Raw genomic sequence first — 21,002 nt, 5'->3', positions numbered from 1 at the left:
CTTGCTAAGCTCTCTCAAAACTCATCATCAAACTTGGGAATTAATTGCGCTCAGATCTGCTCTAGGGGTGCCTTCAGTAGCCATAGTTGGTTTAGCTCAGTGGGCTAGATAGCTGGTTTGTGATGCAAAACAAGGCCAGCAACACGGGTTTAATTCCCGTTCCAGCTTACCCGAACAGGTGCCAGAATGTGGCGACTAGGGGCTTTTCACAGTAACTTCATACTTATGACAATAAAAGGTTATTATTATTTGGGGTCCTGACCTGATGCAATTCACGTCTCCTTTTCTTACTGTGTTTCTCTCTCTCTCTCTCTCTCTCTCTCTCACCCTCTTTCCCCCCCTCCCTCTCTCTCCTCCCCCCTCTCTCTCTCTCCCTCTCTCTCTCTCCCTCTCTCTCGCCCCCCCTCCCCCTCTCTCTCCTCCTCTCTCTCTCCCCTCTCTCTCTCCCCCTCTCTCTCTCCCCTCTCTCTCTCCCTCTCCTCTCTCCCCTCTCCCTCTCTCCCCTCTCCCTCTCTCCCCTCTCCCCTCTCCCTCTCTCTCCCTCATCCCTCTCTCTCCCCACTCTATTCTCTATCCCTCTCTCTATCTCCCTCCCCTCCCCTCTCCCCCCCCCCCCCCCCGCTCTCTCCTCTTTCTCTATCCCCCCCCCTCTCTCTCTCCCCCCCTCGCCCTGATCACAATCTAATTCTCTAGACACTTTTTTTTTAATTTCAGATTTCCTGAATTTCAGAGAAAAGTCTAGCACAAACTCCTTTTCTACACTTTTTCAGCTCTTCAAGGGACCAAACTTTTCAATTAATAAAAGTAATTTACATCTGACCTAGAAAGATGCTGGCGTTAAATGTAGATATTTTTGCACTTCAGTATTGCAAACCCAAGAAACCTGTGGCAGTTTTTTCAAAACAAAATTGTGATTCCAGGGAATTCCCTTGTCTGTGTGTCCTAATCCAGGATGTTAGCGCAAATTTTTGTTATGATCACATGAGGAATGTTAAGAATCCCCCAATTTACCACTGCAGGTCTGGCTGTAACGGGATTTTGTTGTGAATTTAACAGGGTGGCACAGTGGTTATTAGCACTGCTGCCTCACTGCCAGGGACCCGAGTCTGATTCCAGCCTTGGGTGACTGTGTGGAGTTTCTCCGTGTTTATGTGGTGTTTTTAGTCTTCTGCCCACAGGTCCAGATATTTCCTTTTTCCCTATAGTTTAGTTTATGATTTGTTACATCAAACATTTAGTAGCAGAAAAAGTTATTGCAAAAATGTGTATCTCCTAACCATTGTGGTTGCCATTTTGTCCTCTTTTAAATGCTAGCTGAGCAGCAGATGCTAACTATTATTTCACTCCTGCTCCCCTGTAAACAACCACCAGAAGGCATGCAAGAGCAGACCAGGGTTATTTCTATTTGATGTAAGGAAGTTCAAGAGAATGGATTTTCTACTCTTTAGACCATGTTGGTACATTTATTATTAGGCCATTTTTAGTTAGATTTTATTGTGCCAATATTAAAACCTGTTTCTAACTGTAAATTAGGTTCAACGGTTTAGGCCAGGAGGAATGCAACATTCAAACAATCAAGAAGTAACAGATTCACAGAGACTAAGGAGGCCAATCAGTCTCTTTCTTTATAGCTTTGCCGAGTCCAGGCACCTAACTTGGTTACTGAAGGGAAAACTTGAAAACCTATTTGGACTCTTGTTTTATTGTACTCCATTCCCATCTTGGCAGAATTGCTTGGATTGTAATCAGGGTTTAATTAAAACTAAATATTCTTCATGTCTAAATTACACTTTAAGGCACACGGGAAATGTTTGAAGTAAGTTTTTATATATATGATATTGAAGCAATGAATAGTTTAAATCTTTTACTTGGCTCTTTTATTCGAGCTTACTCTTGTCACAAAGAAACCATGAACATTGGGTCTACAACAATGCTCCTCTAATTGTGAATTATATAAATTTTGATTTGCAAATTTTCTTAGTAGTCGTACTTGTTGGAAATTCATTCTAATTTTTATACAATAATTACTGATTATCTTAAATGTTAACTTGCAGGAACTTTTAAGTATGAATGCTAATAATTTGACCACGATCCTCCTTCTGTAAATATTATGTTATTGTCTATTACTTAGACTAATTCAGCTCTGTCTTTTATCGTCCCTTTCCTGTTCTTTCTCCCACCTCGTCCGTTCCCAGAGAAGGAAATTTTGTATGATGAAGCCTGGTTCATTATTTATTCATTTATTTTTTAAATTTAGAGTACCCAATTCATTTTTTTTTCAATTGAGGGGCAATTTAGCGTGGCCAATTCACCTACTCTGCCCATCTTTTGGGATGTGGGGGCGAAACCCACGCAAACACGGGGAAAATATGCAAACTCCACACATACAGTGACCCAGAGCCGGGATCGAACCTGGGACCTCGGCGCCGTGAGGCAACAGGGCTAATCCACTGTGCCACCGTGCTGCCCAAGCCTGGTTCATTATTGTCAGTTTTTCAAAAATTAGATAAGAAAATGCCTAGGGATTGCACGAGTGGAGTTTGTATCTATCCATAAAATCATGGCTTTAGCGGTAGTTCACTTATCTGAGTTATGTAATGAATTAAAAATTCATTTAGAGACTTGAACACAGTTCAGACTGACATGAGTAATGTTTTGAAGGAGTGTCCCACTGTCAGATGCTACCTTAAAGAGATGTTAAGCAGAGGCTCTCAGCTGTGCTCACAGGTAGATGTAAAAGATCCAGTGTTTATTCCTTAACCATCGTGCACGGTAGCACAGTGGTTAGCACTGTTGCTTCACAGTGCCAGGGTCCCAAGTTCAATTCCCGGCTTGGGTCACTGACTGTGCGGAGTCTGCACGTTCTCCCTGTGTCTGCGTGGGCTTCCTCCCACAAGTGCCAAAAGACGTGCTTGTTAGGTGAATTGGACGTTCTGAATTCTCCCTCAGGTGCCGGAATGTGGCGATTAGGGGATTTTCACAGTAACATCATTGCAGTGTTAACGTAAGCGTTCTTGTGACACTAATAAAGATTATTATAAATACAGAGTTTGTCCAGCTATTTATCTTGTTGCTGTGTGGGACCTTGCGATGCACAACTTGATGGCTGCATTTCTGTGCAATAGTGACCACAGAAATGTTCAATTAGTTTGTCAAATGCTTTGTAAAGTGCTTTGCAATGTTCTGAGGGCATTAAAGCTGCTCTAAATGCAATTTCATTTTGATCTCAACCATCCTGTTAAAAGATGTGTAGATACCAGGTAAAATGTCACAAGGAAGGAGGGAATTAGCACATGATGCAAGTGTATACAAATAGGAATTAGGATATATTTTAGTAAGTAGATGAAATGTTATAGATTTTTAATATAGCCCAATATGGCAAAATCCAATGAATTGGGGTACTTATTCACCAGAATATGGCGAGAGACCACTGGAAATGCTTTTGAGTGGATACTATTAGACAAACCAACAATGTTGTACTTAGCTGCTTTAAAAATGTAATTACTTTTAATTTTAGGACTGAAGTATCTACATTCAGCCGGCATATTACACAGAGACATTAAACCAGGGAACCTTCTTGTGAACAGCAACTGTGTCCTTAAGGTTAGTTTGGTCTATTTTTCTATAATAAATGAATTTGTGTACCAGTAAGAGGTAATTAAAATACGTATTGTTTTTCTGGTTTATTTAGCAAAGCTTATGCTCCTTCCAATGCATCCCAAATACACATGGTGTATTACTAGCTTTCAGTAATATCAAGCAAGGCCCAATTTTACGTTATGTTGTAGCATAGTTTATGCACAAAACAACAATGAACATTTTAAGTTCTAGAAAATCATTGCTAATACTGTTATGATCTCAGTTGATATATGGGAAGATCCCAAAATGGAAGCTTGGATCAAAAACCATAACTTTTGCTTTTTTAAATAAAACTTGGAAGAACAGAGTCACAGGACCGCTAATTAGTTTTAACAAGGAAAAATATTTATTAAATATGAAAAGTGCATTGTTATACATACTCCTTTGCTCCCTTCTTAGCTTAACAAATACACACATTTTAAGATTAACGCTGATTACAAAGTACATCTTAATCTACAATGGCCTCATTAACACAGTCCCTTTTAAGCACACAAGCTAACTATGGGCAAATACACTCTCCACTCTGAACTCCAAAGTGAATGTTTGTGGATGTCTCCTTTGAATTACCCCAGATGATTGTCACGTGTGAGGTTTCAAACTTCACATCCAAAAACGCACTTTTAAAATCTTCTCTCGTAAGTATGCTTTTCCTTAGTGGCTTGTATTCTGGTATTGAGATCAGATTTTCAAAATGGCACCTTTAAAGCTTCTGCTCCACTTTGAACAGTGAATCCAGTCTAGGATTTTACATCAACACCTTTAGGATTTCTTTAGCTGTACAAACTGTTCACAATTGCTTTAGCACTTAATTCCCAGACTGTATTAAAATGACATGAAATGTTTCATCTACCTCTGTAGCCTGCTGTCTCACTATAAATCTAGTTACTGCAATTGTCTCTCTAACTCAGAACACTTTGTTTACTCTTCCTTGAATTCTTCTGTACAATATCTTGGTCTCTATTCTTTTAACTTCAGTTGTCTTGAACGTTATTTCTGTTCAATTCCCTGGTTAAGTGGCGTGTATCCTGTTCCTTAGGCAGCTTGCACCTTTCCAGTTCCCTTGTCCTGTCCAGCTTCTCCTTCCTGACAGAGTTGAGAGCTGTTCACTCACCAATGTCCTGTCTCCAACTGCCCACAAATTCAGCTAAAACTTAATAACTTCTCTACCATACAAGGCCCCAGTTGTTAAGCAACATCCACATGCTTATGCCATGTATTTATTCATAAAGCTGTAGCCCTCTCTAAGCACAATAGAAACACAGTTGAACTTAAACAATCCCCACACATACAAAACACCTTTGTCCAGCATGAACTTAATTGTAGGTTTTATCCTTCCAGGCACAGAAACATTAAATTAAACCCACTTAAACTATACCTTAGTCTAACATTTACCAATACAAATATAAATTCCTTAAAACTACCTTTGTTTTCCTAACGATTCTAAATGTTTTGTTTTTAAAAGATGCTGCTTCTCGTCACTAGTTGTCCTTGATTTTTATGGACCAGCAGGATTCAAAACTTTGCAACTTCACATCTTTTGGTAGCAAGGTGTTTTTCTTGATTTGTGCAAGAAGTTATCCTCTCAGGCATTTATTTAACAGAAATTAAAGCAAACTCCTAAAACAATTGTTAGCTTGATTTTAATAACCTTTGGAATAAGCTACCTGATACTTCAGTGGATTTGGCTGAACCATTCAACTAGGAAGATCCCAGCCTTGATCCTCAAACTTGAGTCAGCCAATAACCTATCTAAGTTGATTTCAGTGCAGTTGATTTGAGAAGGTCAAAATTCGGGTTGCCTTGTTGCTTCTGCTCAACCAATGTTTTTACATAATCAGGCCATGCCATGTTATACAACGTGCATGCACACGCGTATATACACACATACACCCCAAGGCTTACCTGTGAATAATTGCTTGAAGATTCTGGAAGTTGCCTGCCTCAAAGAGGAGCTAAACCTGAAAGATTATAATTTCCCAAGAGGAATCAAAAATTTAAATGTAAACGGCTTTAAGTTAATTTTACCATTGTTGCCCTATTTGAACATAAATTTTCATCCATTTTTGTAGACGCTACTATAAATTACATTTTTATATAAACATGAGTTTATCTTTTAAGTGACACCCAGGCAGAATCTTTACATATAGCAGTGTAGATGGTAATTATATCCAAAATGCATGTGCCACTTACAACATTGATCTGGGTCTAGGTTCTGTCCACGTTTTTGAAACTCAATTCTGTCAATCAATTAAGCCAACTTTTAGAAAACTTCCTATGAAAAAGCAAACTTTTTTTGGTTAGTAAGGTTTGGATTGATACTGATAGTGGAATGTGAAACTCAACTGGCGCATGCCTATTTAGGTGAGTTTTATTTTCTCTGTACATAAAATATGTTTATTTCTGCAGTCGCATTCAACAGCATGGGTAAATGGCAGAAATAATCGACAATGAGGAATCTAATTATTTGTTTTAAAAACTTGACTGTAGCTTTCAGATCAAATGTACAGCACAATTACCTACAATAAACTTTATTGTAATTCCTATTCATTTGTTTTAAGTGTGATAGTGGTCAGCATAATTTATTAATTGAAAGCCACCTATCCACACAGTTTACATGAAATCCAATTGGAAAGTAGTTGTTCCTTTATCCCTACTTAAAAAAAAACGTCTTTTGTAATTAGTAGGTTTTGGTGTTTGAAATCACCAAATTATGTTAATCGCATGACCAATGAAATTAGTTTTTTATTTTAACAAAAATACCTGCTTTACATAGTAAAGTAAACATCTGTACAGCTGTTACTGGAAATTAAACATATGTTTAATGCAAAATAGATCTCAGATTGCATTTTTTATATATTCACAGCAATTTCTTCCAGTTCATTTACGTGAGTTGGGATTTGGTGGAATTGTTATAATGGACGTAAGCAGTCATAGATGTGGCTATGGGCTATTCTTTTCTGCTTTGAGGGTATGCAGCTTTGCATCATATCTACACAAGCTAGTTCTTTTTCGAATTGTGTACATTTCTTTAACTTGGGTTTGACCTTTGCTTTCATCCTCACGGCGATTTAGTTAGGGTTTGATAAAAATAAAATACTGCAGATTCTGGAAATCTGGTATAGAAAATGCTGGAAATACTTGGCAGATCAGGCAGCATCTTTGAAGCGAGAAACAGAGTTAATGTTTCAGGTCGGTGACCTTTCATCAGATTAGCTTTTTATTGCACCTTATCTAGACAGATCCTCTGTTTCTTTACTTGCCCTTTTTGACTTTTGTACCATAAAATCTTTTGTCCTTTTATCGCATCTTTCCTGCACTCCTCCATAACACAGACCTTCTTTCCCCATCCTCATCCGCCAATCCCTTCTCTTGCTCTCAACCAATCACGTTTCAACACCTCAGTTCTGATGAAAAGTCGCAGATATGAAACGTTAACTCTGTCTTTTCCCTCCACAGATGCTGCCTGTCCATCTGAGTATTTACAGGGTTTGATAAAATGCTTGTAACAAGATATTAAAATAAACACTGATCTACTGTGAAGTTCATGCTGCAAGTCTTTCTAATCTGTTGTCCCGTTTACATGTTGGAGGATGCTGTTTGATACAAAATTGGCATAATGCTAGGAAACTTGCTTCTGCCACTTGCAGTTTTAATACTCCAGGTCACTGCTTAAAGAATACTGGAGCTGCTTGTGCCCTTCTGGGAAATTATGAAAATGGATTATTTTCCAACCTCCCACCTCATTCGTTTCGCTCTACTTCATTCCCACTCCACCTTATGCCAATTTTACATATGCTGAGTAGCCCAATATATTACGTTATACGGGATGAAAGAGTACATCATACTGACACAATGAGTAGTATCACAGAATATCCTGTTTCTTAAAGCAATCCTCAACTACACAAGATGGCTCAATGCATTAACAAAATAGTAACAAACCATAATGTCTTAACATCTCGGTGAGAAACTTTATTTTGATGGGTTTCAAACTTGTAACTAGCTGCCAATCCAAACACATTCCCTTAAAGAAAACAACTTCAGGATGTAAATCTTAAGAGCACTTGATTGCATTGTACTGCCTCAAGACAGAACAAATAAAATGCAGCACTGCTGTAGCAATGGATGTTTTTTGAGGCCAATCCTGTAAACCTGCTAAAAGATGTCCATTTAGTTTATTTAATGTATAAAAATAAATATTGCATATGTGTCTAGGTCCTGTCTATATGTAACCTTATCTGTGCTATCATATTTTGATTGTACCTCTCAATTTCTCCACTAAACTGCTGTTGCCACACTACAATGCAACTGCCAAAGTATAATGGTCGTACTCTAATCACGACTTTCCACCATTGTAATCTTAGTTTTACCTCTTCCAGCTCCTTAAATTGTACTGCTGCGAAACACGTGTTCCAATGCTTGTGATTTCCCTATAATACAAAATCAAATCAAATATAGTAATGAGGGAATGTATGACCTAAAAAAGGATTGAATATGTCTGCATGCTTGGGTCCAATTATACTGTAACCCTGCTTCATGCAAAAATTATCCTTGGGCCGTGACAATTTGTGAGATGCCACAGGAAAGCAGCAAGTAATGCATTATATAATGCACAAAGTACTGCATAATACAATGGGAACCTTTACATTTTGATAGAACTTTTCTAATGAGTGTAAATGAACTGTCTTGTGAAAGCTAGTTGCAAGACATTGTATGCTCTAAGCAATGCCACAGGAGATAAAGTATTGAATATTATAGGAAATATCAGTGTAACCAGATTTGGGAGATATTTGGTCATCCTTTCAATCAATGGCCTATGTAATTCAATCAGAGAATATTTACTTTGGAAACAAAATGAGTGAGTAATGTAAATGGAGCAGAAGAGCAGCAGGTAAGTATAATGGATAAGTACAAATTATCAGCACAGCATGACCTGCAGTAAATGGTAAACAAGTTACTAAATTCCATCAGCAGAAGGATGAAGTAGAAATTATATTGTTGCTATATAAAGCATTGGTCAAACCTTACCTTTATGTTTGTGTACAGTTCTAGCTATCTAATATGTAAGGTATTACCCTAAAGAGGGTGCCCAATGAGCAACAAAGCCAAGTCTGGACATTTGGAATTTAGGTTGGAGATATTTCTTGACTTGTTTTAGAATTCAATTTTTCAATGATATCAAATAAATTTCAGGCAAGTATTTTGTAAGTAGTTCACAAGTTTAGAGTTTGGTGCAAGAAAGGACCACGGCAGTCCATAAAGCAGACTATCATGAGATAATTGGATGCAGTTCAGGAAAGAAAACACATTGATGAGTATAATATGTAGATATAGTTAATCATTTTTACCATAAGAAATATTTCCTTATTTTGTTTTGGTATTCTTCCCCATTCTGAAAGTTTTTTATGTTCTTAAAATTTAGGTACTGAATTAATGATAATGCTGCTAGCCAGTGATAAGTGACTTTTTTTAAGAAGTTCTACCTTTTGGCTACTCATTAGATTCACTATATTGGACTCGTAACCATGTTGTTTTTTTGCTCTTTTCCTACCTCCACTCCCAATCATTTTCTCATGGCGTGTAGTCTGACACAAAGGAAACGTCTTTGTGACCTAGAATAGCATAAAATGGCTCTTCTTCCTCTCCCTTTTGAGAAGGAATCTATCACTTCCTATTCTGGAGTGCCACTTTATTCTCTGCAGCTTGTTGCTCTAGTACATAATTTGGTAGAAAAAGTTGAAATATCATGAACTTACTGCACTCGGCGCATGATCCAATTTATAGTGCAGTTGTAGTGCAAGAGTTTCAGCTTCTATTGCAATTTTTTGAAAATCAGACTTGTATTTAAATATATATAGTAAAGCCCTTAAATCTTTTTTAAAAATTATTTTTATGAAAACTTTTTTCAACCAGGATTTTTACATAAAAAGAGAAACAGTAAACAAAAAATATTTAACAAAACAAGGTGGCTGCTATCATTATACAAAACGAAAATACATGTCATATCAACAAGTCCCCGCACCAAATTCGCTCCATGCTGAGAAACCCAGCCATATCGCTAACCCAGGTCTCCACGCTCGGGGGTTTCAAGTCCCTCCACATGAACAAGATCCACCTCCAGGCTACCACGGAGGCAAAGGCCAACACCTTGGCCTCTTTAGCTTCCTGCACTCCCAGATCTTCCGGCATCCCAAATATCGCTGGACTCTACTTCACCCGCGTGTCCAAAATTCTGGACATAGCCCTCACAAAGCCCTGCCAGAATTCTTTAAGCGCTGGGCATGCCCAGAACATTGGGACATGGTTCGTTGGACTCCCTGCACATCTCGCGCACCTGTCCTCTACCCCAAAAAACTTGCACATTCTTGCCGTCGTCATGTGAGCCCGATGCACCACCTTAAATTGAATCAAACTGAGCCTGACGCATGATGCGGACGAATTCACCCTGCACAGGGCATCAGCCCACAGGCCCTCATCCAGCTCCTCGCCCAGCTCCTCCTCCCACTTGCCCTTCATCTCCTCCACTGAGGCTCCCTCCACCTCCTGCAACTCCTGATATATCCGACACCTTCCCCTCTCCTACCCAGATGCCAGACACAACCCTGTCCTGTATCCTTTGAGGGATAAAAAAAAAAAGGTCCCCACCTGTTTCTTGAGAAAGTTCTGAACCTGGAGGTATCTGAAAGCATTTCCTGCGGGCAGGTCGAACTTGTGCTCCAGCTCCTGCACGCTGGGGAAAGTCCCATCTATAAACAGGTCCCCCATCCTTCTAATGCCTGCCCTATACCAGCCTTGAAACCCCCCATCTATCCTGCCCGGAGCAAATCTATGGTTGTTCTGTATCGAGGTCCAAACTGAGGCCTCCTCCTCCTTCCTGTCCGTCCTCCGCTGACCCCAGACCCTCAGTGCCGCCGTCACCACCGGGCTTGTGGTGTATCGTGCTGGTGAGAACGGCAGCGGTGCCGTTACTAGTGCCCCTAGGCTGGTGCCTTTGCATGACGCCGACCCCTCCTCCATTACCCACTTCCTAACCATGGCCACATTCGCCGCCCAATAGTAGCTGCAGACGTTCGGCAGTGCCAACACCCCCCCCCCCCCCCCAACCTTTTAAAGTCTCCATCCATCTGCTCTGCCAGCCGAGCTAGATTGAGCCTGTGTAGGGCATCCCAATTCATAGCCACCTGTATACCTAAATATCGAAAGCTCCTCTCCACTATCTTGAGCGGGGAGCTCCCCCAGTCGCTCCTCTGGTCCCTAGCGTTGATTAGAAACAGCTCACTTTTCCCCAATTTCAACTTGTACCCTGAGAAGCTCCCAAAGTCCCCCAGTATCCGCATGACCTCCCCATCCCCTCTAGTATGTCCGAGATATACAACAGCAGGTCATCCGCGTAGAGGGAAACCCGGTGCGTGGACATGCTCGCTACGGGGGCCTGATACAGTAGCTTGACCCACCCTATGAATCCCTCCCTGAATCCAAACCTACCTAACACTTCCCACAGGTACTCCCACACCACCCTGTCAAAGGCCTTCTCCGCATCCATTGCAGCCACTATTTCTACGTTCTCCTCTCCCCCCCCCCCCCCCCCCCCCCCCCCCCCCCGGAGGGTATCATAATAATATTCAGGAGCCTCCTCACATTTGTGTTCAGTTGCCTGCCCTTATCAAAACCCGTCTGGTCCTCCTCGATCACTCCCGGGACACAGTCCTCTATTCTGGTGGCCAGAATTCTTTGCCAACAATTTGGCATCTACATTCAGGAGCGATATCAGCCTGTAGGACCCACACTGGAGCGGATCCTCTGAGAACTTCTTATAAAATTCAACAGGGAAGCCATCCGGACCCGGGGCCTTGCCCGACTGCATGCTTGCCAGCCCCTTAACTACCTCCTCCAACTCAATCGGGACCCCCAGTCCCTCCACCCGCTCCTCATCCACCCTTGGGAACCTCAGTCAATCCATAAATTGCTTCATCCCTTCCCCTCCCCTTGGGGGTTCTGACTTCTATAGCTTCCCACAAAACTCCTTGAAGACTTCGTTGATCCTCTCTGGGCTCAACACCGTGTTACCTTCCTTATCCTGCACTCCCCCGATCTCCCTGGCCTCCTCCCTCCTGCGCAGTTGGTGCGCAAGCATCCTACTTGCCTTCTCCCCATACTTGTAGACTGCCCCTTTCACTTTCCTCAACTGTGCCTCCGCCTTCCCCGTGGTCAGCAAATCGAACTCTGCCTATAATCTCCGACGCTCCTATAGCAGCCCCTCCCTCGGGTGGCCTCCGTGTACTTCCTGTCCACCCTAAGTATCTCTCCCACCAGCCACTCCCTCTTCTCTCTGTGGGACCTAATAGAGATTAACTACCCCCTGATGACTGCCTTCATAGCCTCCCAAACCGCTACCGCTGATACCTCCCCTGTCATTCATTGTCACATAGTCCTGAATGCTCCTCCTTATCCGCCCACACACCTCTTCATCCGCCAGCAGCCTCATGAACTCCGCATCATCCCAGTTCGGGGCATACATGTTCACCAACACCACCCGGGCCCTCTGTAACTTGCCACTCACCATTATGTACCTACCCCCCTTGTCCATCACAATGCTTCCTGCTTCAGACGCCACCGTTTACTCACCAAAATTGCCACCACTCTGGTCTTTGAGTCTAGCCCCCAGTAGAACACCTGGCCCACCCATCCTCTCCTTAACCTCGTCTGGTCAGCGAATTTTAAGTGCGTCTCCTGCAGCATAGCCATGTCCGCCTTCAACCCCTTTAGATGCGAGAACATCGGAACCCCTTGACCGGCCCGTTCAGGCCCCTCACATTCCACGTGATCAGCCTGGATGGGGGGTTGACTCCTCCCTGCCGACTAGCCATCTCCCTTTTTCGGCCAGCCACGTGCCCGCGCCCCCGCTCGCTCCAGACCTCCCGCTGGAGGCCCCCCAACAACTGGCTCCCCTTCAGTCAGCAAAGCAGCACCCCTTCCTCCTCCCCCCTGCCAAGCACCCGCTCAGCACTGATTTCTCCCGTCCCCCATTGCGCTTCCGTAAGTTAGCTGACCCATGCTGACCTCGGCCGCTCAGACCTATATCTCCAAACTTACTATTGTCTCCTCTTTTGGGCCCCCCAATCCCCCCTCCCCCACAGGGTAAGAGGGCAAGTGCCATCCGGATGCTTCCCGAACACCGGGCAACACAACCCGGGCGGCACCGCGCCCCCTGAAACAAAAAACAAGAACAGAAAAGCAAACAACCTTAATTTCTACAAATAGTCTTACACCAGGCCAACCCCCGATTACACATCCCTGCCAACGTGTTTCACCCACGTGCAGCTGCCCCTTCGTTCAAGTCCAGCTTTTCCTGCCTGATGAATGTCCACGCCCCATCCGGCGTATCAAATTAATGATGCCTGTCCTGGTACGTTACCCAAAGTCTCGCCGGATGCAGTAGCCCGAACTTCACCCCTTTGCTGTGGAGGACCGCCTTGGCCCGGTTGAAACCCGCATGCCTCCTCGCCAGCTCAGCTCCGAAGTCCAGGTAAATTCGCCTTCGGCTTCCTGGCGCGGACCCTATGCACCCCATCCAGCTCCAAGGGCCGCGGGAAGGACCCCGTGCCCATCAGCATTGCAGTCACATTCGCGCCCGCCCCCTCCGCACCTTCAGGAAGGCCCAGGATCCGCAGATTGTGACTCCGAGACCTGCATTCGAGGTCATCCAGCCTCTCCTGCCATCTCTTGTGTAAGGCCTCGTGCGACTCCACCCTGACCGCCAGGCTCAGGATCTCGTCCTCGTTCTCAGGCACCTTCCTCTCCACCTCTTTGATCGCCTTCTCCTGTACCTTCTGGACCTCCACCATCTTTTCCATGGCGGCCTTCATAGGGGCCAGCATCTCCGATTTTAGTTCCGCAAAACAGCTCCTCAAGAAGTCCTGCTGCTCTCTGGCCCACTGGGCCCATGCTTCCCGATCCGCGCCGGACCCGTTCTGTCTTCCTCCCTGCAATTGATCGTTTGACGGCCCCGCTCCTGGTTCCCTCCATACAGCACCAGGGGGAACCTCTCCAGCATCCATTCCCACGCCGGTACCCGCCCTTCAAGTGCCGCCGCCACCCCATTTAACGGCCCAAAATCCCGATCCCGGCGGGAGCTGCCGTGTATGCGACCTAGCTGATCATGGCCGCTACCGGAAGTGTCGCCATTTAATGATCTTGAGGGTGGAAAACCAGATATGGTGCAGTTGAGCTAAATTACAGTGCAAAATGTAATTTTCTATTAATTTTGCTCCTCTGTTCTGAAGCAAGGCAGCATTGTTCCATAAGCATTCCCTCTTACCTTGTCCATTTGAACATTCCTGATGGGTGCACATAAGCAATGAGTCTTGGTGGGCTGCTCATCTAGAGGAAGCATCTCAACCTTGCTGAACCTGATTCTCTTTCTGCCTAACAAAAATACATCTTTAAGGCATGGCAATCGACAGGGGAAGCCTGCTCCAATTTTCTCTCTGTCCAAAGGGTGGGAAAAATAATTATAATGCTCCTTCCTTAAGATAATCCAACTTCTTTCAGATAATCCAATCAGTACTGATGAAGCATTGTACTTGGAATCTTTTGGGACTATGTAGCTCTTTGCCAGCTGAGTCAGTGAAGCAAAATGTCAGCATGTCACCACCCATGGTTGAGGGATGAGCAAACAATACTGACCTTGCCAGTAAAGCTCACATCCCATGAATGAATACAAAAGTCTTCTGAATGTGCATTTCAATTTTGCTCACCTGAAGTTCAATAATAATGTAATGTTTGCAATATATTCTGCAAAAATGTTGATTCCTATATCAGTAACTCTTAACCATTTTCTTTTACCTGTAGATTGTTTAAGTGGATGTGCCATTATTTTGTAATCTATAAAGTATTATTTTGGTCACCTTTGTTGCTCATCAGCAAGTTCCTTAAAGTACAGAGTAATTTTGTTTTTTAGACGTAAATATGCAAAGCTTGTTGCATTGTGAGGTCAGTTGCTGTTTTTTAATCCTCTTTAAGTTTGATGAGCATTACTCATATAGGAAGTAAGTATTTTAACCATTTTTGCTTTGAGATGGCAGATTTAAGAAATTTATTGCTGACATTTCAAACCATTTTGTTTTCTTCCAGATTTGTGACTTTGGTCTTGCCAGAGTGGAAGAACTTGATGAGTCCCGTCACATGACCCAGGAAGTTGTCACTCAGTATTACCGAGCACCAGAGATCCTGATGGGTAGTCGTCATTACACTAATGCCATCGATATCTGGTCCGTAGGGTGCATCTTTGCAGAACTTTTAGGCCGTAGAATATTATTTCAAGCTCAAAGTCCCATTCAACAGGTAATCCCACTGACTGAAGGGCATTTTTATCGCAAGATAAGGACATGAAATCCCTATGTACTGATTTGTTAGCCCTCGCTTAGAGATGCACTGAAAAACCTTAATCTACCATATCATCACAGAAACCCTAAGATCTAGCAGGCTTTCTAAATTTTATGTATAAGACATAGTACAGTAAATTCCCAGAGTCGAATCCCAGGCGATCCACTCAGAAATTGGAATGAAGTGGAGCTTTGTGATAGCTGAGGAGGCACCATTCCAAAATTAAGTAATCTCTATGTAACCTGATATGCCTACGAACATGGTCAATATCAAAAGCAGCAGACACAAATGCCAATTGAAAACACAGTAAAGCAGTAAATTTGAGAAAAAGTTATTCAATTTGTTCACATATTACAATGGTTGACCTTGTAAAAGACCAGAGTTTTACATCGCAAACTGTCGGGAGTTATCTTCGGAAAGCTCCATAGCGGCAGTTTTTTGATGATATCCATGTTGGCGCAGACCATAGCAGTGACACTTTCCTTGCTCCACTTTCCACCATTACATGTTTCACCTTCCGAATGCCTGTTTGTTGAACTGTTCCAAGTTTTCCATCATCTTTATCCGTTAGTGTGTGCTTGTTGGACATGCGCGACATAGTCGACCATGATGTCAATGCAATCAAACATGCTTTCGTGCTGCATTGTGAAATCCCAGGGCATCTCTACGGCCTTTGTGACATCAGCTAGGGACACGGGCTGGGCATTCATTGGACTCTTCTGGGTCATCTGGCACCTTAGTTGAAGAATGTACTGCATCTAGTGCATCAAGTCAATTCTGGCATGCAGCATTATCCATCGCACAAGTTTCCATGGTTATCTCTGCTGGAATTCCCATGCCAGCTTCCCGCAGACAAGCTAGGAGTGCCTTGTCATTGGCTTGTTTGGCTTCGCCCTCCTTCATTTTGAACATTCATGCAATCGTAACCCAAACCCAACTTGGTGGAAACAGTTACCAATTGTGGCTTCTGCCAACATCATTGACATTGCCTTCATTATGAACAGGGCCTCTAAAATATTGGATTGTACTCTTGTCAATGGCCTCAATAACCTGAAAGATTAGCTCCCTGCAGTAGTGGCTTTTCGGGTTCCTAATCACCCCGAACCACTGGCTGAAGCTTAGACATGGTGTTGAGAGGTAAAAATATCATCAGCTTGACAATTGAGGCCAGTGATGGTCGGTGTGTGGGATAGTTGTCTGAAATAATTGATAATCTTCCTTTCCTTTTGCTGATATGTTTTCTCCTCTTTGCTGATCCACATCTCAAAAATGTGTTTTCATTTGCCAAAATTCTTGGACTTTTACAAGAAGCGGCAGTTTTTTGGTGCTATCCATGTGGCGCAGATCGTAGCAGTGACATGTTCCTTGCTCCACTTTCCACCATTACATGTTTCACCTTCCGAATGCCTGTTTGTTGAACTGTTCCAAGATATTCATCTTGTGTTTCACAGTCATTGGAAAACAAAATGATGGGACTTCCCACTCTCTACTTTGTGCTGCGGTATTCCACTTGTTGCATCAGCTTCACCTCTCCAATCGACAACACTTTTCACTTTCTCACAAGTTTAGCCATACTTATCGGCTTTGTACGTCCATTCATGGAGATTTTTTAATGTATAAATTTAAAGTACCCAATCATTTTTATTTCCCAATTAAGGGGCAATTTAGCATTGCCAATCAACCTAACCTGTACATCTTTGGGTTGTAGGGGTGATACCCACGTAGACACGGGAGAATGCGCAAACTCCACACGGACCGTGACCAGGGCCGGGATTCGAACTCGGGTCCTCAGCGCTGTAGTCCCAGTGCTAACCACTGTGCCACGTGCCACCCTATTTCATGGAGATTTTGAAGTCATCTGTTGACTTGCCCAACGCTGCTCGATTTTGTGCTGTTGTCTAACTCTGCTTTGATTTGGTCAGTGCAGTCACATGGCGACCTTGGGCAAGTTCAATTAATCCGAGTTAACAGTGTGGAATTTTATCTTATCAATTCTAAGGACTGTTCTAGATTTTCATTACCCATTGAGTCAAAAGATGCTTCCTGATTTTACTCTTAAATGTCTGCTCTAATGTTATGATTATATCCCCTTGTTCTGGATCCTCCCATCAAAGATTTTCTGTCTACCCTTTGATTCCCTTTATCATTTGTTTCACCTGGAGCTTTGTGATAGCTGTGGAGGCACCATTCCAAAATTAAGTAATTAAGAGGGGCTGGTTTAGCTCATTGGGCGAAATCGCTGGCCAGCAGCACGGTTCAATTCCCGTACCAGCCTCCCCGGACAGGCACCGGAATGTGGCGACGAGGGGCGTTTCACAGTAACTTAATTGAAGCCGACTCGTGACAATCAGCGATTTACAATTACATTACATTTCAAAGGATGTAGATTGGATTATCTTTCAATCTCCTAAACTCGGAATTTAAATTGCATTTTTAAACCCTGTTCTAGCTTTGTGATTTGTGTCCATGGACATGGACCACCTCCTGGACGCCACCCCCCGCCAAAAATCCCCCAAAAGCCTGTCCACCATCTACAAGATACAAGTTAAGTGTGTAATGGAATATTCTCCACTTGCCTGGATGAGTGCAACTCCAACAGCACTCGAGAAGCCTGACACCATCCAGGACAAAGCCTGCTTGATTGCTCCCTCCCCTTCCTCAAACATTCAATCCCTCCATTACCAATGCACAGTAGCAGCAGTGTGTACCATCTGCAAAATGCACTGTAGGAACTCGCCACCATTCCTTAGGCAGTGCCTCCCAAACCAATGACCACTACCATCTAGAAGGACAAGAACAGCAGATACCTGGGAATGTCACCACATGGAGGCTCCACTCCCAAGTCGCTCCTGTCTTGGAAATAGATCACCTTTCCTTCAATGTTGCTGGGTCTAAATTTTGGAATTCCCTAGGGGTGTACCTGGGACTGCAATGGTTCAAGAAGGCAGCTCACCATCACCTTCTGAAGGGCAACTAGAGATGAGCAATAAATACTGGCCATCCAGTGATGCCCACATCCTGTAAATGAACAAAAAAACATTGCTTTGGTCCTCCACAGCTCTTAGTCTCTCACTACGATGAAAATATTCTGATAGAGCTTCCTCTAGTCCGGAGTGGATGACTTCACTTTTTGAACTGTTAGCTGCCAGAAGTTTTTCCCACTCGGCCTGCGCATGACCCTTTACAATTTCATGCTCAATCTATCTAATTTTCTGTGTTTCATTTATGATGCAATTATTGTACAAAACTGCTGACCCATGAGTTTTGTACTGACTTCAGCTGGCAAGTGTACATTGATGAGCAGCTCATATTGTTTTTGATATTGTAGCAGGCAGTGTGGTCCCAGGTTGCTACTTTTATAGAATCCTACCATATCTCAAATGGTGGTGTTCTAGAGCTAAAGGAGCACAAATTCATAAGTTATAGAACAGCTGTTAGTATTTGTGTTTCCACTTTTCTGAACAGATCATAAGATGGCTGCTGTCATAGTCACCTTACTACAATGTTCTAAAGTGCGTAATGTAAAATAAATATATAGGCAATCCCCAAAACATGTCTCCTTTATATTTTTTAAATTTACAGTACCCAATTCTTTTTTTTACCAATTAAGGGGCAATTTAGTGTGACCAATCCATCTATCCTGCCCATCTTTGGGTTTGTGGGGGTGGGACCCATGCAGACATGGGGAGAATGTAGAAACTTCACATGGACAGTGGCCCAGGCCGGGATCAAACCCAGGTCCTCAGCACAGTGAGGCAGCAGTGCTAACCACCTGTTCCGCCCATTTCTCTCCTATATTTAAAATAATTATTTATAGAGCTTAGCCATCATTTCTCAGCTCAGCAGTCCTGAATTTGCCTTCCACCCCAGCAACCCCCTCCGCCTGCACCAGATCCCCCGCCACCCCACCAAACATATCCCAGCCTGCACTATCTCTATCTGATCTGTCCCCTAAATAAGCTGATTCAAGGAAATAAACCAGTCCCGCTGTGTGCCAGAAATGTCATCAGATCAACTGGTCCTATGTCAGCTGATTTTGCCAGATGTCTCTTTGTTTTGAGGACTGAATTGGGTGCAAAATCAAAAGCTTTTTTAAAAAAAATTACCAGCATGAAATGAGTAACTGAATAAATATCAGGGATGTCTAGAATGTCATGGCTTATTTCTGAAAGACGGGATGGTTACATTGTGTGTAGATATGCACAATAATCAGCAACATCAAACAATACAAATTGAATGTGCAATGATAGCAAGAAATATAGACTAATGTAAAATGGGCTTGCATATAGTAAAGTGCAATTGTTACAGATTTCAGACAAAAAAAACATTGTATACCTGACGTTTGTTATACCAAATTAAATGTAATTAATATGACAATAATATATATGTCTTGCCATTGCAGGTATAACATTTGCACTCATGCAATTTTTAAAATTTCATTTATGAGATGTGTGCAACACTGGCTGGGCCAGTATTTATTGGCCATTCCTAATTGCCCTTGAGAAGGTGGTGTTGAGCTGCCTCCTTGAACCACTGCAGACTAGGTGGTGTAGGTACATTCACAGTACTGTTAGGGAGGGTGTTTCAGGATTTTGACCCAATGAGACTGGAGGAATGGCGATACATTTCCAAGTCCAGATGGTGAGTGGCTCTGAGGGGAACATGTGGATGATGGTGTTTCCACATGTGCCCTTGTCCTTCTAGGTGGTAATGGTCATGAGTTTAGATGGTGCTGTCTGAGGAACCTTAGTGAGTTCCTGCAGTACACCTTGTAGATGGTTCACACTGCTGTTGCTTTGCGTCTGTGGTGTAGAGAGTGAATATACAAAGATAATATACAAAGAAAAGTACAGCAGAGGAAACAGGCCCTTCGCCCCTCCAAGCCTGTGCCAATCATGATGCCCCAATTTAAAAAAAAACATCTGCCTGTACTTGGGCCTCTATTTTCTCCCTATTCATGTACCAATCTGCATGTCTCTTAAATGTTGCTAATGTGCATCCTTCCACCACATCCTCTGGCAGCACGTTCCAGGCACCCACCAGTGGATGGGGTGTCAGTCAAGCAGGCTGCTTTGTCCTGGGTGTTTTTTTATCTTCAGTGTTGTTGGAGCTGCATTCAGTCAGGCAAGTGGAGAGTATTCCAACACACTCTTGGCTTTTGCCTTGCAGTTACTGGACAGGTGTTTTAGAGTAGGTGGGTTACTTGCTGCAGGATTCCTAGCCTCTAACTTCTTGTAGCCACTATATTTATATGGGTTGTCCGATTCAGTTTCTGGTCAATGGTAACCCCCAGGATGTTGATAGTGAGAGATTGCATTATGGTAATGCTAAAGAATGTTGTTGCAATCCCAGATGAAAATCTAACTATTTTCAATTTGTAAAACTGAGAGGAAATGTTACTGCACCATAGGAGTGATAACACTGACTCATTGGTATCTTTTATGTTAAAATAAAATTTTATTTAAACAACCACATTCGTAACAAAAAAATAGCTTTACAGTTAACTGTTACATCAGCTCTTGAGTAATAGAGAACTTTTAACTAACTTCCTAAACCTGCCACTATACTCCAATTAAGCAAACCAATGTATTTCAAATACGACTCCTGAATATAGTTAACAACCAGGTTTTTACTTTTCTCTGTGCAAAATATCTGGAGAGAGAACCTTTCAGGACCAAACTGAAACACCTTTGTTCAGATGAGAGTTCTTGGACAAACTGCCTTTTCAGACAAACCTGGTTCCTCCATTAATACATCATCTGTACCCATAAAGCATAAGGCATTCTTTGTCTCTTCTTACGAGCTGTCCCTTGTTTAGCCAGGACCAAACACAATACCGCTCTACACCCCAGCAGCCCTTCAAGAGTAAACAATATTCCATTAGCTACCTATCTAAGCAAGTAAATGGTTCTCAAGATCTATTAGCAGAACACTTCACCTACCAGTCAATGATTATCTCACTTTTATGACACCTTAATCAC

At 42.8% G+C, this 21,002-nt stretch overlaps 1 protein-coding gene across 6 annotated transcripts in view; it reads left to right on the top strand.

Annotated features, from left to right (window-relative positions):
• Positions 1-21,002, top strand: part of nlk2 (nemo-like kinase, type 2) — a 182,715-nt gene that overhangs the window by 136,692 nt on the left and 25,021 nt on the right. For 4 of the 6 annotated variants that reach the window (XR_005462637.1, XM_038814483.1, XM_038814481.1 and 1 more), the window contains 3 exons: positions 3,518-3,603; positions 6,503-6,607; positions 14,770-14,979. Coding sequence is in view for 5 of the 6 variants with exons in the window: in XM_038814483.1 (XP_038670411.1) it covers positions 3,518-3,603; positions 6,503-6,607; positions 14,770-14,979 (401 nt within the window). In the remaining variant the exon portion in view is untranslated. The remainder of the gene's footprint in view (positions 1-3,517; positions 3,604-6,502; positions 6,608-14,769; positions 14,980-21,002) is intronic. The other 2 variants (XM_038814484.1, XM_038814485.1) reach the window with 1 other exon arrangement.

Source organism: Scyliorhinus canicula, chromosome 12 (assembly GCF_902713615.1).
Source record: "Scyliorhinus canicula chromosome 12, sScyCan1.1, whole genome shotgun sequence".
Taxonomy (NCBI): domain Eukaryota; kingdom Metazoa; phylum Chordata; class Chondrichthyes; order Carcharhiniformes; family Scyliorhinidae; genus Scyliorhinus; species Scyliorhinus canicula.
Note: the sequence above shows the minus strand (reverse complement) of the source record. Positions and strands in the feature narration are given on the sequence as shown.